Source organism: Pantherophis guttatus, chromosome 13 (assembly GCF_059756535.1).
Source record: "Pantherophis guttatus breed Tessera chromosome 13, ASM5975653v1, whole genome shotgun sequence".
Classification (NCBI taxonomy): domain Eukaryota; kingdom Metazoa; phylum Chordata; class Lepidosauria; order Squamata; family Colubridae; genus Pantherophis; species Pantherophis guttatus.
The window spans coordinates 2,533,860-2,551,830 of NC_142075.1; the positions used below are offsets into that span (position 1 = coordinate 2,533,860).

At 45.7% G+C, this 17,971-nt stretch overlaps 1 protein-coding gene and 1 long non-coding RNA gene across 19 annotated transcripts in view; one reads left to right on the plus strand and one right to left on the minus strand.

Moving 5' to 3' along the window:
• LOC117676231 (vacuolar protein sorting-associated protein 33B) overlaps positions 1-11,945 on the minus strand; it is a 28,302-nt gene extending 16,357 nt beyond the window's left edge. For 4 of the 18 annotated variants that reach the window (XM_087877851.1, XM_034435588.3, XM_060694717.2 and 1 more), the window contains exons 1-7: positions 11,072-11,603; positions 10,919-10,999; positions 9,300-9,361; positions 9,177-9,226; positions 9,034-9,101; positions 8,019-8,064; positions 7,719-7,813 (exon numbers count right to left, since the gene is read on the minus strand). In XM_087877851.1, coding sequence (XP_087733977.1) covers positions 7,719-7,813; positions 8,019-8,064; positions 9,034-9,101; positions 9,177-9,226; positions 9,300-9,361; positions 10,919-10,999; positions 11,072-11,158 — 489 coding nt within the window. In that variant the 5' untranslated portion in view covers positions 11,159-11,603. Of the gene's footprint in view, positions 1-7,718; positions 7,814-8,018; positions 8,065-8,777; positions 8,848-9,033; positions 9,102-9,176; positions 9,227-9,299; positions 9,362-10,918; positions 11,004-11,071; positions 11,604-11,675; positions 11,732-11,809 lie in introns of those variants that run through there. The other 14 variants (XM_087877852.1, XM_034435589.3, XM_060694716.2 and 11 more) reach the window with 9 other exon arrangements.
• LOC148112134 (uncharacterized) overlaps positions 11,546-17,971 on the plus strand; it is a 36,312-nt gene continuing 29,886 nt past the window's right edge. Inside the window, exon 1 of the long non-coding RNA XR_015729761.1 lies at positions 11,546-12,524. This is a non-coding gene — a long non-coding RNA (uncharacterized LOC148112134). The remainder of the gene's footprint in view (positions 12,525-17,971) is intronic.

The window sequence follows — 17,971 nt, forward strand, 5'->3', positions numbered from 1 at the left end:
AACGCCGGCGGCAGTGGAAGCCATGGCGGCTGTCCCGAAACCGCGGCAACCGGGAACAAAGATCGTGCTGGAGGAGAGGAGGAGAAGTGAAAAGCGGAGAGCGGAGCAGGAAGTTTGAAAGCCGGGTGAGTTGACTTCTGCCCAGGCGAGAACTGCCTGTGATTATAAAAAGTGCCTGCCTGGATTATAAAAAGTGTGCCCCAGCCTTAACAGCGGCTGAGAAACTTTGGGGCAAAAAGACTCAAATGAATGGTGGAGAAAAGACCTGTTGATAGATAGCGCTAAAATGATTTTACTACAGATTTGATTTTCTTTTTTTATTTTTCTGGCTATTTTTTTGTGACTAAAGACTGGATTATATTTGAGAGAGAGGAAGGAGAAGAGGAAATAAACATGCTTTTAAAAGTAAAGATAAAAGACAAGCGAAGATGGAAAAGATGGCTGCCAGCTGGAAAATGAAAGTGTAAATTCCAGACTGCTTGTTACTTGAAAGGGAAACTTTGTTGCTTGTTACTTAAAGTGGATTATCCTGAGAAAAATTTCAAGAGGCTTGTCTTTGGACATATAATCTGTGTATTGGAGGATATTAAAGACTAGAAAGAAAAAAATAAATGGAACAATGAAAACTGATTTATTAAGCATGGCAACAAGAGAAAAAGGGCGTGGCAACAAAAGAAGAACATGATGATACCATATATGGAATAGTTAATTCAGAACTAACTTTATAGAACTTATAACTCTGAGGACATTGAAATGGAAAATACTCAGATAGATTGGAGAAGGGAAAAAAATGGAATATAAAGTAACAAGTTAACAAAATACCATCGTTTGAATTAAATGGATGTAATGATGTCTGGGAGCTTGATCTTTGAATAATTTAAGGAGATACCTTCCTTCTTCTCTGGGCTCTCTCTCAATTCTATTTTATTTTATTTTATTTTTCTTTCCTTTTCCTTTTTTTTCTTTTGTTCCTTCCCCCTCCCCCTCTATTTTTTCAATTCTCTTTTCAATTTTTTTTGTTATATTTCTATTCTCTTTCCTACTTTTATTCTTGTTTTTTTTTGTTTTTAGTCTAACTATTATTGTTACTATTCTCTCTCTTTTTTCACTATTATTTTTACCCAAGTTGATTTTATGAATATACAATAATTTGATTAGGAAAAAATGAGTATAAATGATTGAAAATTATGATTTTTGGATGTTTTAATACCTTTTTAAAACCTGGAATTTCTAAGCTCTATTTACAGACCTAATAATTTAGAAGAAAATGTTCTCTAAGGTGCTGGATATTAAGAAGAATTAATTACAGTTTTAATAATTATAGAAAATTGATTTTACAGTAATTTAAAATGTTGATATTCACTGGAAATAAACATGGCACGGGAGAAAGCCTAAGAGAGAATAAGAGTTAAGATATTTGTTGATATACTTTATTATTTTAAATTAGTTAAAGATATGGAGGAGAATGGATTTAAAAATGAATATGAGTAATAAATATATTGTGAATTAATTTAAAGTTAAATAATTGAATAAGAGATGTAGAAATGGAGGAAAACACAAAGCTGGACAATAATTAAAATAAAATGTTATCAATTAGTTAAACAAATGAAGTTAGGAGTGGCGGGAAGAATGATTCTGGACAACAATGAAAGTAAAGCTGTGATCTAGTCTTGCAAATAAGGTAGGAGTGGAGGAAAGCATCATACTGGAGAACAGTTAAGGCAAAACTGGGAACCAGTTAAAAATAAAAGTAAGAGTTAGGAGTGGAGGAAAGAGAGGGCTGGAAAACAGCTAAAATAAAGCTGTGAACCAGCTATTAGAGTTAGGAGTGGAGGAAAGCATACGCTAGGTAACAGTTAAAGCAAAACTGTGAACTAGCCAAAAAATAAAAAGTTAGGAGTGGAGGAAAATATATCTGGAGAGCAACTGAAATACAGTTGTGAACCAGTTAAAAATAGGGATTGGAGCGGAGGAAAGCATTGCTGGGAAGTAACTATTTGAGTTGCGAACCAGTTTCATAATAGATTTAGGAGGATCGAAGGAGATAACGTTGGTATGCAGTTAAAATTATACTGTGAACTAGCTCAAATAAGTAAGGTTAGGAGTGGAGGAAAGCATTGCTGGAAAGCAACTGATTAAGATGAGAACCAGCCAAAAATAAACTTAGGAGTAAGTGGAGGAGACAATACTGGAGAATAGTTAAGCCAAACTGTGAACCAGTTAAATAAATAGAGATAGAAGTGGCGGGAAACACTGTTGGGAAATAATTATTTTAAATTATGAATCAGTTAAATATTAGACTTTAAAATAAAGTATTTTGGGAGTAACAAATTTTAGATGGAAATGTTGATTGATTTAGAAACAATTAAGAGAGGAGGAAAATCCCACCAGGCTTCCACTCATTCCATCAGCCGAGGTCACAGGGGAGGGGTGGGGGAGTAGCGGTTGTTATTAGAGAAGGCCTTAGGCCGAGGGAGGCCACTGTCCCTCAGACGGCTGGCTGTGAGCCTCTCCTTGTGAAGTGGGGTCATGGGGTTCAGATGGGTTTCCCTGCCACGTGGTAGCAGCTCTGCCTGAGCTTCTCAACTTATGGTCATGGGGGATTTCAACCTGCCGTCTTTGGGTGAGGCGTCTGAGGTGGCTCGGGAGTTCATGGCTTCCATGACGGCTATGGACCTAACCCAGTTAATTCATGGCCCTACACATGCGGGGGGAAACACGCTGGACTTAGTTTTTGTCTCTGGACAGTGGCTGAGTGAACTCGAGGTAGGGGAAATAGTCATCGAGCCCTTGTCATGGTCGGATCACTCTCTCCTTCGCCTTGACCTTCGAATCGCTGCACCCCGCTGCAGGGAGGCGGAACTGACAAGATGGTACCGCCCCAGGAGCCTGATGGAACCTGATAGGTTCCAGATGGAGCTTGGGCCAATCCCCGAGGTTCTGGCTCACGCCTCGACTGGAGACCTAGAGGCCGCCTGGGATAGGGCGGCCGCTGGAGCTCTGGATCGAGTCGTGCCTTTGCAGCCTCTGACCTGGCGCCGATCTCACCTGGCTCCTTGGTTCACCGAGGAGCTAAGGGAGATGAAGCGCCGGAAAAGACGCCTAGAGAGTAGTTGGAGGGCCAGTCGTGCTGTATCTGACCGGACACTGGTAAGATCTCATATTAAGAATTACCTAGTGGCGATAAAAGCAGCAAAATGTACCCATTTCGCTGCTCTTATTGCATCATCAGACAATCGCCCGGCCGCCCTATTTAGGGTGACCCACTCCCTGCTCCACCCGGAAGCGCGGGAGGACCCCTTGGAGGGAAGAGTCGAGGATTTTGTTCAGTATCTGTATGACAAAATCACTCAGATTCAGGAAGATCTGGACTCCGACTGGGTAGATCCAGCGGGGATGACGGAGGCAGGTCCTGAGAACGTTATCTGGGATGAGTTTGATCCTGTGACCCCTGAGGACGTGGACAGGATTCTGGGTAGACTGAATGCGACATGTTTGTTGGACCCGTGCCCCTCCTGGTTAGTGCTGGCTTCCCAGGAGGTGACACGAGGCTGGCTCCAGGGGATTATAAATGCTTCATTGGGTGAGGGTGTCTTTCCCGCCGCCTTGAAAGAGGCGGTGGTGAGACCTCTCCTCAAGAAGCTTCCCTGGACCCGGCAGTATTGGCTAACTATCATCCAGTCTCCAACCTTCGCTTTGTGGCGAAGGTTGTCGAGAGTGTGGTTGCACAACAGCTCCCCCAGTACCTGGATGAAACGACGTATGTAGCTCCGTTCCAGTTGGGCTTCAGGCCTGGGTACAGCACGGAAACGGCATTGGTCGCATTAGTGGATGATCTCTGGAGGGCTCGGGACAGGGGGTGCTCCTCTGTCCTGGTCCTGTTAGATCTCTCAGAGGCTTTTGATACCATCGACCATGGTATCATGCTGCACCGGTTGGAAGAGTTGGGGGCAGGAGGCATCGTATTACGGCGGTTCTCCTCTTTTCTCTCCGACCGGTCGCAGTCTGTGTTGACAGGGGGGCAGAGGTCGACCCAGAGGCCCCTTATATGTGGGGTGCCACAAGGATCGGTCCTCTCGCCCCTTTTGTTCAACATTTATGTAAAGCCGCTGGGCGAGATCATCCGTGGTTTCGGGGTGGAGTACCATCAGCACGCTGACGACACCCAGCTGTACATCTCCACCCCAGACCACCCCAACGATGCCCTTGAAGGGATGTCCCGGTGCCTGGAGGCCGTACAGATCTGGATGGGGAGAAACAGGCTCAGGCTCAACCCATCCAAGACTGAGTGGCTGTGGTTTCCGACGTCCCGATATAGTCAGCTGGTGCCATTGCTGACTATTGGGGGCGAATCATTGGCCCCCACGGAAAGGGCTCGCAACTTGGGTGTCCTCCTGGATTCACGGCTGTCTTTAGAAGAGCATTTGATGGCCGTGACCGGGAGGATTTTTCATCAGGTTCGCCTGATTCGCCAGTTGCGTCCCTTTCTAGATCGGGACTCCTTACGCACGGTCACTCATGCCCTCACCTCCCGTCTGGACTATTGTAACGCTCTCTACATGGGGCTCCCCTTGAGGAGCACTCGGAGGCTCCAACTGGCGCAGAGTGCGGCCGTGTGGGTGGTGACGGGAGCGACGTGGCACTCCCATGTAACACCTCTCCTGCGCGAGCTGCACTGGCTCCCGGTGGTCTTCCGAGTGCACTTCAAGGTTTTGGTTATCCCCTTTAGAGCGCTCCATGGCTTAGGACCTGGTTATTTACGGGACCGCCTGCTACCACCAATGGCCTCCCACCAACCAGTACGCTCCCATAGAGAGGGGTTCCTCCAGGTGCCGCTGGCCAAACAATGTCGACTGGCGGCCCCCAGTGGGAGAGCCTTCTCTGTGGGGGCACCTACTATCTGGAACAAGCTCCCCCCGGAGATACGGAGGATCCCGGATCTGCGTACCTTCCGTCGCGCGCTCAAGACCTTCCTATTTCATCAAGCCAGCCTGACTTTCCCCTTTTTAAATGGAAATTTTAAATTTGGTTTTAAATTATTGGGGTTTTAAATTTGTTCAGCCAAATTTATTTATTTTATTTTATTTTATTTTATTTCTATACCGCCCTACTCCCGAAGGACTCAGGGCGGTGCACAGCCAAACAATAAAATACATACATACAAAATTTAAAAGTGGAATTAAAATCAAATTAAATAGTTTTGGCCCAAACAAATTAAAACCCCAATCAATTTAAAACCAATTTTAAAATTTGAATATATAAAATACTAAAAAATATTAAAAATTTAAAAATCTTTTATAAAAGAGGGAGAAAATTAGGCCAGGCCCGCCTGGTGAAATAAAAAGGTCTTTAAGGCGCGGCGGAAGGTGCTCAGATCCGGGATTCTCCATATCTCCGGGGAGAGCTCGTTCCAGATAGTAGGTGCCCCCACAGAGAAGGCTCTCCCCCTGGGGGCCGCCAGTCGGCATTGTTTGGCCGACGGCACCCGGAGGAGCCCCTCTCTGTGGGAGCGTACCGGCTGGTGGGAGGCTATTGGTGGTAGTAGGCGGTCCCGCAAGTACCCAGGTCCTGAGCCATGGAGCGCTTTAAAGGTGATAACCAAAACCTTGAAGCGCACCCGGAAGATCACCGGGAGCCAGTGCAGCTCGCGCAGGAGGGGTGTTACATGGGAACGCCATGTCGTTCCCATTACCACCCGCGCGGCCGCACTCTGCGCCAGTTGGAGCCTCCGGGTGCTCCTCAAGGGGAGCCCCATGTAGAGAGCGTTACAATAGTCCAGGCGGGAGGTGACGAGGGCATGAGTGACTATGCGTAACGAGTCCCGATCCAGAAAGGGACGCAACTGGCGGATCAGGCGAACTTGATGAAAAATCCTCCTGGTCACGGCCGTCAAGTGCTCTTCTAAGACAGCCATGAATCCAGGAGGACGGCCAAGTTGCGAACCCTCTCCGTGGGGGCCAGCGATTCACCCCCAATAGTCAGCGATGGCATCAACTGACTATATCGGGACGTCGGAAACCACAGCCATTCGGTCCTGGATGGGTTGAGCCTGAGCCTGTTTCTCCCCATCCAGATCCGCACAGCCTCCAGGCACCGGGACATCACTTCAAGGGCATCGTTGGGGTGGAGATGTACAGCTGGGTGTCATCAGCGTACTGGTGGTACTTCACCCTGAAACCACGGATGATCTCGCCCAGCGGCTTCACATAAATGTTCAACAGGAGGGGCGAGAGGACCGACCCTTGCGGCACCCCGCATATGAGGGGCCTCTGGGTCGACCTCTGCCCCCCTGTCAACACAGACTGCAACCGGTCAGAGAGAAAGGAGGAGAACCACTGCAACACAGTGCCTCCCACCCCTAACTCTTCCAACCGGTGCAGCATACCATGGTCGAGGGTATCAAAAGCCGCTGAGAGATCTAACAGGACTAGGACAGAGGAGCAACCCCTGTCCTGAGCCCTCCAGAGATCATCTACCAACGCGACCAATGCCGTTTCCGTGCTGTACCCGGGCCTGAAGCCCGACTGGAACGGATCCAGATACGATGTTTCATCCAGGTGCTGAGGGAACTGATGCGCAACCACACTCTCAACAACCTTCGCCACAAAGCGAAGGTTGGAGACCGGACGATAGTTTACCAATATTGCTGGGTCCAGGGAAGGCTTCTTGAGGAGAGGCCTCACCACCACCTCTTTAATTCGTTTTAGTCTATTTTAAATTTTGTATTTATATGTTTTATTCTATAGCTGTTCACCGCCCTGAGTCCTTCGGGAGTAGGGCGGTATACAAATTCAATAAAATAAATAAATAAATAAAATATTCCTTGTCAAGGTTATGGATACTAGTTGCCATTTAAAAGAGATATAACATAGATTCGATGAAAAGAGGAATATATATGAAATATTGATTGTTAAAATGACAAAGATTTGGAATGATGTCTATTTGGAAATAATTGTTTAGAATTTAGGGCGACATAGTAGAATGTTTTAAAATTTAAATGTTTTGAATAAGATTTTTTTTCTTTTTTTTTTTAAAGAGGTAATGGATAAAATTTGGAACAAAACTGGTTGACGGAATGTAAGTAATTGTATTTGCTTTATGTAAGTAATTGTATTTGCTTTATACCGGATCAAATTCTTGCTCTAAAAAGATGTATTTTATGGTTTTTGTTTTAAAAATAAAAATAAAAAAATTCAAAAAAAAAACCCCTTCCTTCCAGCAGCTGCTTCTTGGCTTGTCAATTTAAAGCGATGGTATCTTTTTTTTTTCTTCTTTGTCAAGTGAGCCCTGATTTTTTCCTTCTAGCCGATTACCTGGGAGTCGGGAGGCAGCGAATAGATTGGGGGCGGGGCCAGGCAGAGGTGGTATTTACCGGTTCTCCGAACTACTCAAAATTTCCACTACCGGGGAGAACTGGTAGCAACCCACCACTGCTGTAAAAGCACTGTGAAGTGGTATATAAGTCTAAGTGCTATTGCTATTTGTGTGCATGTACGTGGATGCACTACACATGCCTTTGCAGTGGACAACTCCTTGGACAAGTCTTTGTAATTTTCTTGTAGGGTGATTTGCCCTTGCTTCCTTCTTCCTGGACTAAGAGAGCGACTGGCCCAGCTCCCCCCCTCCCCAAAGATACTGGTGATACTGGTGAGAGAGCAGGCAACCACCAGACATGCATCACAGCCAGCATAAATGACCTTACCAAATATAATACTAACCAGAAAATAATCTCGGAAGAACTCGGGCAGCTCCATGCTGATGATGTCATTATCCAGAGGGAGGAGGGAGAAGGACCACTCATCCCAGGTCACATCTAGAGGGTCAGAGATATTGTTTGGAAGCCTATTCTCTTATCTGCCTTTCACAATCTGAGTGAATAGTCAGAGGTTTGAGTCTAGAGGAAGAGAGACCAGCAGAATCATCACCTCCCATCTATTTCCAAGCCCCTTCTCCCTGTACTTTTGGGCTGAACAGCCGCATCCAGCTGTCATGCACTGGGCCTAGGTCTCGAGACTTACCACCATAGATCCCTTCCTCCTCCAACACCAACTCACATGTGTAGAACTGCAGAAGAAGACAGCCAACTTCAGGTAACCATGAAAGTGCCATACTTGGAAGCCTCAAGGACCTTAAGGGCTTCGTAATCTTTCCTGGCCAAGGGGCCTCTATGGCACAAACCTCCTTTACCAGTTGAGGCTCAATAATTCAGGCAAGGATAACTGCACTGGTGGTGTGTGGTGCCATCTTCAAGACAGTCAGAACATTTCTTCAGGCCTTAACCTGAAGATTGTTCCTGGAATCTCATATTTTTCTGAATTTGGGGCTTTAAGTTTTTAAGGCAGAAGTGGGGAACTCTGCCCCCTTTTTGACTTGTGGACTTAAACTCCCAGAATTCCTGAGCCAGCATGGGAGTTGAAGTTCATAAATCATAAAAGGGCCATAGTTCCCCACCCATTTTAAAGAAACATAGAAAGGGAAAGCTATCCCACTTTTCCTGGGCATCACAACAGCCTCTGAAACTCACATGCGCATGCAACCTCAAAGAAACCACTCTACCAATGTCACTGGAATCCCAAGCTGAACTGACAAACTGAACGCAATGGGGGGGGGCGCGGAGGGGCGGATAAACCAGCACAGGTTGAAACCTCTCTTTCCATCTCAACGAATAGAGGTGGGGAAGAAAACTTTTTCCAAGTGGAATAGTGCAATGCTTCTGTTATTCCGCATCCGTTATAAGTTTCTCACAAAAAGTTGATGCTCTAATTTGAAGTACCTACTTGATGGGCCAGAGGTTTTGAGGACAGGAAACTGAAACCACTTCTGCCCCCAACTTTTAGGTAATCTGCCCTGGAATGGGAAAGGGGGATTCTGCTAGGAGGCAGCAGGAGTCTGTTGTACTTAAATGTGATCTGACATGCTGACTAATATCTCTACAAAGCTCAAGCCCATGGTGACCCCCCCCCGCAAAGGTGCACCAGGCTTACCCAACACTTTTCGCTATCTGCCCCCCTCACCACCACCAGCGAGCCTCACCTTCTGTGGGCTGAAGATGATCTTGTACTTGCGTGCCCGACCCACTGCTTTGTCGGCATTGATCAATTCTGCAAGGAGCACTGAGTCAGTCACGCCTTCATGGGACCCCTCCACCCCCCTAGGAGGCACTCCCTGCCACTCACCTGCCACCAGCCGGAGACTCGCAAGGCGTGGACGGAGCAGGAAGCATAACCTGGGGGGAAGGGCAGGCTGCGGTCAGGGGGACACGGGTGGAGTGCCTCCCAGCTTCCCCCCAGCCCACTCACTGGTCACTGGAGCTGTGTGCTGGTTTCTTCTCCAGCTTGTAGAGCTTGTGCACGTCATGCTGCTGCGCGGAGAGACGAACATGATCGAATGCAGGAGGGAACAAAGGAGGTACCCCCATGGATCAGAATGGGATGTTTAGGTACGGATCCTTGGCTACACCTCTTTTGCCACCCACCTCAAGCCCATTTACATCCAGATTTCCTCCTCCCCTGGCCATTCTCCATGGCCAATGCCTTCCTGGCTCTCCATCCTCACCCTTAGTTCCTGCCTAGTCACCCTTTTACTCTGGCCTTCGGCTGCATGGGTCAAATAGCCCCCAGCCAATCAGGTGGCAGGCAGAAACAATGGTGCTATGAGAGCAGCATATGATGGGTGATCGGAGGGGCTGGGGGGGGAACATGTGATGCAAGATTTTTTTTTACGTGTAAAAGTATCCCTTGGTGGACCAGAGGGAGGAGGAGTGGCGCCGCAAGAGCCACTGTGGGGTGGGGGTGCATAGGTGAGTGTGTGTTGAGGAGGGAGGGAGGGAGGGGCGCCTCAAGGGAGCTTCACAAAGATGGCTTAGCTCATAACTCAGTCAACTCCAATTAAAGGAGGGAGGAGGAGCAAGACTGGTATGGCTTCTGGTGCTGCGTGGGGGACAGGCAAAACAGTGATTTGCTTTTTATCATTTGCCAGGCTAGCAAAAGGAGGAACATTTTGCAAAAGAGTGATTTACAGTAATCAGTTGGAATACTTGTTCCTACCCAAATGCTTTCTTTTGTAAAAGGAAGGAACCTTTCTTTCACTCATTGAACCTGAAATTACAAAAACTAAGATAGCAGCTTGGGGGGAAGCCGCCATTGCCACTTTGGCATGACACCTAACAGGCAGTTTGCCCCCCCCCCCGCCCCATGCACCATCTCCATTCGCCTGCCTCCCCCCCCACTCCCATCAGTGTTGGGATTCCATCGGTTCTACCTGGTTCAGGTGAACTGGTAGTGGAGGCGGCGGGAGGCTCTGCCTACCTGCCTGGACATCATTACAGACGTTCTGCGTATGCGCAGAGGTGGCGCGCGCACTCACATCTGCAAACCAGTAGTGAAGGTAAGTGAATACCACTACTGACCCCCACCTTCTGTAACACAAGGAGCTGCGCCTCCCTCCTTTAGTTGGAGCTGACTGTTGCAAGCCAAGCTGTCTTTGCGAAGCTCCCTTGAGGCACCCCTCCCTCCCTTCCTCCCCAACACACACTCACCTATGCACCCCCCACTCCTCCCGCTGCCACTCCCCCTCCCCTCCAGTCCTGGTGACGGATCCGGATGCTTTTGCACTTTAAAAAAAATCTTGCATCACCTGCCACCCCCCCCCCCCAGCCCTTGCAATCACCCATCACCAACTGCACACTGCCACCAGAAGGCCATTGCACCTGCCTGCCACCCGATTGCCTGGGGGCCACTGTCCCGTGCAGCCAAAGGATGTCTGGGCGAATGGGCAGGGACGAAGGCTGGGATCCACTGGCCGTGGGGGGAGGGCCAGCGGAGGAGGAAAGCTGGTTGTGAGGGGGCTGAGGAGGGTGGCTGCAGACGGCGCGGCCAAAGATGGGAGCCTGAAGCTCCCAGGCCCCTCGCGGACCCACCTTCAGGATGGAGACGTTGGCGATGCGGTCCAGCGGGCTCATGAGGTCGGCCTCCAGGAAGAGGTCCTTCTTGCCGGGCAGCTGCGGAACCGAGAATCGGGTCAGGGCCGCCCCTCGCGTCCCGCCCGCGCCCGCGCCCGCGCCCGCACCCACCTGCTCGAGGAGGTAGACCAGCTGGTCCCGCGCCAGACGCTTCAGCAGGCCGAAGTCCGGCAGGTCGGGGGGGGCCCGGGAGGCCATGGCGGTGGCGCCCGAACCCCTCCCGGAAGCGGGCGGTCCGCGGCTCCGGAGCTTCCGCCGCGACGCTTCCGGGCTAGCGCGCGACGCCCCTGGCAGCCAGCAGGCGCCACAGGGGCTCCTCCAACGCCGGGCAGCTCCCGCGGAGGGCGTCGGCCACGCGCGCGGCCCAGGCGAAGTACTCGCGCACGCGCTGCTCAGACCAGTCCTCGGGCGCGCGCCGGTCCAGGTCGCGCAGGTTGTGCAGCTTGTCGGCCAGCGCCACCAGCCGCGCGCCCGCGCTCAGCCCCGCCGCGCGCTCCACCTGCAGCCGCTTCCGCTCGGTCCGGGGCAGCGCCTTGTCATCGGTCAGCTCCTCCACCAGGCGCCGCACCCCCGGCCCGAAGCGCTGCTCGAGCTCCGCGAAGGTGGCGTCCGTGTCCTCCACTGTGTCGTGCAGCAGCGCGGCCTGCGGGACGAGGGAGGCTCAGCGTCCGCCGGGAGCTCCCCCCCCCTCGCCGCCGCCGGCCGGCCGGCTCACCTGCAGCACCGCGACGTCGGTCACGCCGGCCTCCTGCGCCAGGATCTGCGCCACGCCTGCGGGGGAGAGCATGAGGGGCAGAGTTAGCCCCCCCCGCGCCGCCCGCCTCGCGCCCGCCTCGCGCCCCGCCTCACCGATGGGGTGGTTGATGTAGGGCGTCCGCTCCGGGTCCTTGCGCCGCTGCGCCGAGTGCTTGCGGGCCGCGAAATCGACGGCGTCCAGCAACCGCGCTGCCTCGCTGCCGCTCATGGCCGGGCTCGGTCCCGGCGGAGGGGGCCGGAAATCCGGGCATCGGGGCCCCCAACCGACTCCGCCTGGCGCGGGGACGCCGATCTCCGTCGCCAGGGGCTGCCAGGGGCCTTCGGGGGCGTGTACCGCCTCGCCCGCGGCGTCTCCCCGAGGCCCGCGAAAGCTTCCAGCCGCAGGCGAAGCCTCGCTCCGTGCCGTTTCTGTCCGGGGCCGCGGCGGAATGAAGGCCGCCCTCGGAAGAGAGAGGAGCGGCGCAGGATCGCCTTCGCCCTCTTTATTTCGGCTGCATCGCGCTATTGGCCGGTTGCCTCTCGGCCCTCACAGGGCGGTGGTTGTAGGGAAAATAGGATTAGGTAAATTAGCCACGCTGAGGTATATAGAAGACGCGGGGTAATAATTATTGTCCCTTTCCCCACCGAAGCAGCCCTGTGCCTAGAATTCAAAGTCCGCTGGTTTCTAAGCCAGCACCATAACCAAACTGCCCAAGCCGGTGAAAGAGAGAGTGAAAGCCCTGGTTTACAAGGAGAAAAAGATGCGGTTTGGTCTTCTCCAGGTGTTGCCGTTACAATTCCTGTTACCTTGGGACACAAATTCATACAGGTAGTTCTCAATTTATGACCATTTAGCCCCAAAATTTCTGTTGCTAAGCAAGAGAGTTAAGTGACTTTTGCCCCATTTTATGACATTTCTTGCCACAGTTGTTAAGTAAATCTGGCTTCCCCATTGACTTTGTTGTCAGGTCGCAAAAAGTGATATGACTTAAATGATCAGATGGTTATAAGTCACTTTTTTCAGTTTTGTAACTTCAGTCACTAAACAAATGGTTGTAAGTCAGACTAGTTGTAGTACTTTCTGCCTATTGCTTAATCTTATATCTTATAAACTGATAATCTTAATCTTATAAAATGATAGTTATACTATCCTGCCAGATATTTCTCCCATCTTTGTGTCATTTGTAAACTTAAATATTTTCACTGTTGCACATAAAGAGCAGGGATCCAACCCAAAGCTCCCTTTTTATAAACTTTATAAAAAGCTTTTTATTAATAATACAAAATTAAAAAAACATTGGACATAGATATGACATCACTGGTTCCATACATCTTCTGTCACTTTACAATAATATTAGTACTCATATAAACATAATTCTTAAGCTTTGTTCACTAAGCATAATATATTAATACTTTTTCCCTTATTTCTGTATATTTATCTCTTAAACATACATTTATCTATAATAGCATCTATATTTTTGTTCTAACACTATGCATTTGTCTTGGATACCCTCTTGTTATCTACCCAATCATAAAATTGTTCCCAGATTTTGTAGTACTTAGTTTCGCTTTTATCCTTGAGTTCCAAAGTAAGTCTGTCCATTTCTGCGCAGTTAAAGATTTTCAGTAATTTTTCCTCTTCAGTTGGAATATCTTTCTCTTTCCATTTTTGAGCGAAGGCTATTCGTGCCACTGTGACTATATGCAATAATAAATAATTTGTATCTTTCTTATATTTTCTTTCTATAATTCTCAATAAGAAAAATTCTGGTTTGACCTTTATATCTGTTAGCAAAATTTCTTCCAGCCAGTACTTCAGTAAATTCCAAAATTTCTGCGCCTTTGGGCATTCCCACCACATGTGGTAGTAATTCCCAACCGTCTCTCCACACTTCCAGCATATCGAGGATTTCCCCTTATTCATTCGTGCTAATCTTGTAGGTGCCACCTATAGAACATCTTATAGAGGTTTTCCTTGTAGGAAGTTGCTAGTGTGATTTTTAAATTTTTTCCTGTAAACTTTGCCAATTGTCCAAATCGATATTGTGCCCAAAATATTTACACCAAATATCATCGTTTCTTTCACCTGTTCCTCAATCATATCTTGTTCTAATAAATATCGATATAGTTTACTTATGGTCTTGCCTCCCCTGCTAAATAAAATTTTATCTAATTCTTTTTTTTTTTTTTTTTTTTATTGCAAAAGTTTTACAATTACATTTTCACCCCTTTTTTTTTCACCCCCCCACCTCCCTCCCCAAACTTCCCGTCCTCCCTAACCCTCCCTAACCCTCCCCCCCCCAGACTTCCCTATTATGTACTCATAACTAATAACACTGATATATATACCTGAACCCATCCCTCCCCCTACATAATTTTCCCTCTTTGTCTCTTTATATTAAAATATTTCTAATACATTGTTTTCAAATAAAAGCTATTTGATACTTTCTAATTTGGTATTTGTTCTGAACATATTCTATCCACCTTTTCCATTCCCATTCATAAGTCTCTTGTGAACAATCTTTTAAATATGCTGAAATCTTCGCCATCTCTGCAAAACTGGCCATCTTCGAAGTCCATTCCTCGATAGTAGGCAAAGCTTCATTCTTCCAATATTTACCTATCAACAATCTTGCTGCTGTTATCATATACAATATTAATTTTGTTTCATCCCGTGTAAAACCCTTAACTATGCCCAATAAAAACAATTGTGGAGAAAATTGAATTTTTTTCTTCAAAACATTCTGCATGACCCACCATATTTTTATCCAAAAAGCCTTAACTTTCCTACAGGTCCACCAAACATGATAATACGTAGCATCCAAACATTCACATCTCCAACATTTTGGCTGAACATTAGGGTACATACATGACAACTTTTTAGGATCTAGATGCCATCTATAAAACATTTTATAGAAATTTTCCCTCAAATTCTGCGACTGTGTAAATTTAACATTCTGAACCCAAATTTTTTCCCATGTTTCCAACATCACTGGTTCTTCAAAATTTTGTGCCCACTTAATCATACAATCTTTAACTAATTCCGTTTCTGAATCCCTTTCTAGCAAAACATTGTAAAGCCTTTTAATATGCATTGGACCTTTCTCTCTTATATGTCTAACCAATTCTTCCTCATGCAACATAATACCAGTTTTTTGGTCCTCTTTCCATCTCAGTTGTAATTGATTATATTGTAACCAGGTTAAATTAATCCCTTCGTCCAACAGTGTCTGCAATGTCTTCAACTGCCATCTGCCCGCATCTGTAAAAAGAACCTCTTTGTATAAAAACCCCCCGAGTGACATTATATTTGTATTCCACAAGGTATGACCAAGATCCAGCCATAGCGGTATTTTATAATCCCATTTGAGTCGGTGCTTCTTCCAAACTCTCATCAAAGAGTCTCTAAGTATATGACTTTTAAATACTTTATCAACTTTGTCATCATAAAATAGGTAAGCATGCCATCCAAATTCAAGATCAAAACTTTCTGCATTCAATATTCCAGCCTTTTTACTTCCAAACCAATCACTTGTTAAAGTTAAAGCTGCTGCATCATAATATAACTGTAGGTTTGGAAGTTTAAGGCCTCCTCTTTCTGGAACATCTTGCATAATTTTCAATTTCACTCTCGGCTTTTTCTCGTTCCAGACAAACTTATTAAGTCCAGTTTGCCAAACTTTCAGTTGTTTATCACTTTTAAGCACCGGAATCATTTGAAACAAAAACAGAAATCTTGGCAAAATGTTCATCTTAACTGCTGCTATTCTTCCAAGTAAAGACAGTTGCAGCTTTTTCCAAGTCTCCATGTCTTTCTGAGCCTCTCGCCACAACACCTCATAGTTATTTTGAAACAATTTCATGTTTGATTCTGCAACCTGAACTCCAAGATATTTTACCTTAGGTACAATTTCAAAACCTGCCCTCCTTTCAAACTCATATTTACGATCTTGTGTCATATTTTTGACTATCATTTTAGTCTTTTTTGAGTTCACTCTGAAACCTGAAACTCTACCATAGTCTTGTATAATGTCGTTCATCAAGATTATTGATTCCATTGGTTGTGATAGGGTAACCACCAGATCATCTGCAAATGCCTTTACTCTATAATCCTCTTGCCTTATCATTATGCCTTTCAAAATTTTTGAGTCCCGTATTGTATTTAGCAAGACTTCCAATGTTAAAATAAATAAAAGTGGGGACAACGGACATCCCTGTCTTGTTCCTTTTTCAATTTTAAACTCTGTCGTCAAACTTCCATTAATAATAATCTGTGCTTTTTGCTCTTGATAAATTGCTGAGATTGCCTGTGTAAACTGGTCCCCAAAGCCCATCTTTTTTAAAGTCTTTAGTAGAAAATTCCAATCCACTCTATCAAAGGCCTTCTCCGCATCCAAAAAGACCAGCACTGCAGAAATCTGTTTATTCTTATCAAGATATTCCAATAAGTCTATTACTTGCCTTACATTGTCCTTCATGTATCTACCCTCAATAAATCCCGCTTGGTCCTCATGAATCACCTTTTGGATTACTGGCATCAACCTGTTGGCTAATACCTTCGCGTAAATTTTATAGTCTGTATTCAAAAGAGATATTGGTCTGTAGTTCTCTGGTTTTTTAGGACCAACTTGTTCTTTTGGTATCAAAGATATATAAGCAGTTGTCCAGGATGGGGGTATTTTACCCCCTTGTTGAATATTGCAAAATAAATCTCTAAGTTGTCCCACCATTTCAGCTTGTAAAGTTTTATAGTACACTGCAGTCAAACCATCCGTGCCAGGAGCTTTAGCTGTTTTTAGCTGTTTAATTGCTGCTGTTATCTCCTCCTCTGTTATAGGATAATTCATTCTTTCCTTTTGTTGATCAGTAATTTTTGTAACTCTCTTATCCTTTAAATATTTTTCTATAAGTCCATTCTGCACCTCATCTTTGGCATATAGTTTAGTGTAATAATCCACAAAAGCTTCTTTAATTAGTTTTTGTTGAAAGATTTCTTTCCCTCCAATATCAATACTATCAATAGTCCGTATACTTTGTTTTTTCCTCAATGTGTAAGCCAACCATCTGCCCGGTTTATTAGCATTGCAAAATGTATTATGCTTCGCGTATTGTAAACTTGTTGCAACTTGTTCCGCCATAAGCATTTGGAATTGATCTTTCAAAAGTTTTATAGCACTTCGTATTCTTTCATCTGTTGGGTTTTTAATAAGTAACTGTTCTTTATTCTTTATTTCCATTTCCAACTCAGATCTTTTCTTTTGTCGGAACAGTCTATGTTTAGAATTCATGTAGATAAGTACCCCTCTCATATAAGCTTTACTTGCATCCCAAACAATTTCAACTGGGGTACCTTTATTCAAATTTATTTCAAAAAATTCTTTCAAATGCTTTTTAAGTTCTATTATATTTTTTTCATATCTAAACAGGTTCTCATTTAATCTCCAAGAACGTCTCTCAACCTTATCCATCTCGATTTCTATCCATACAGGACTATGATCAGTCAAAATTCTTGGAAAAATCTTTGTTCTTTTTGTCTTAACAAGTAGATCATTTGACAACAAGATAAAATCAATCCTAGAAAAAGATCTATGTCTATCAGAAAAAAAAGTGTAATCCAATTCATTTGGGTTATGTATTCTCCAAACATCTTTTAGTTCCATATCTTCTTTCATATCAAAAAAGGTCTGTGGTAATCTAATTCTAGACTTTGCCAAGCTCTTTTTATCTAATTTAGAATCAATTACTCCATTCCAATCTCCCATAATTAAAATAGATCTGTAGTCCCATTGCAATATTTTAGTATGTAACATCTTGTAAAAATAATCCTGTTGTTGGTTGGGAGCATAAATTCCAATCAAAAGAATTTGTCCATTTGCTGTAAACAATTCAATTGCTACAAATCTACCATCTTGATCTACTTCTATAACTTTTGCTGTTAATTTTTTATTTACATAAATAACCACACCATTCTTTTTCTGCGAAGTTGAAGATATATAATGTGCTCCTAGTTTTGAGTTTATCAAATATTTTTGATCTTGAGTTGTAATGTGCGTTTCTTGTAAACATATTATATCATTATTAAATTGTTTCAAATATGTAAATAATTTTTTCCTTTTCTGTGCTGAATTCAACCCATTGACATTCCAAGATAAACACTTAAAGGTCATTGACCTCTTCATGGAGCGCGGAGCAATATGCTTGAAGTTCATCCACAAGCTTCGATCTCGCTCCTCCCATAGCGCCAATCTCTTGTGCAGTGCTCTTAACTGCCTTCTT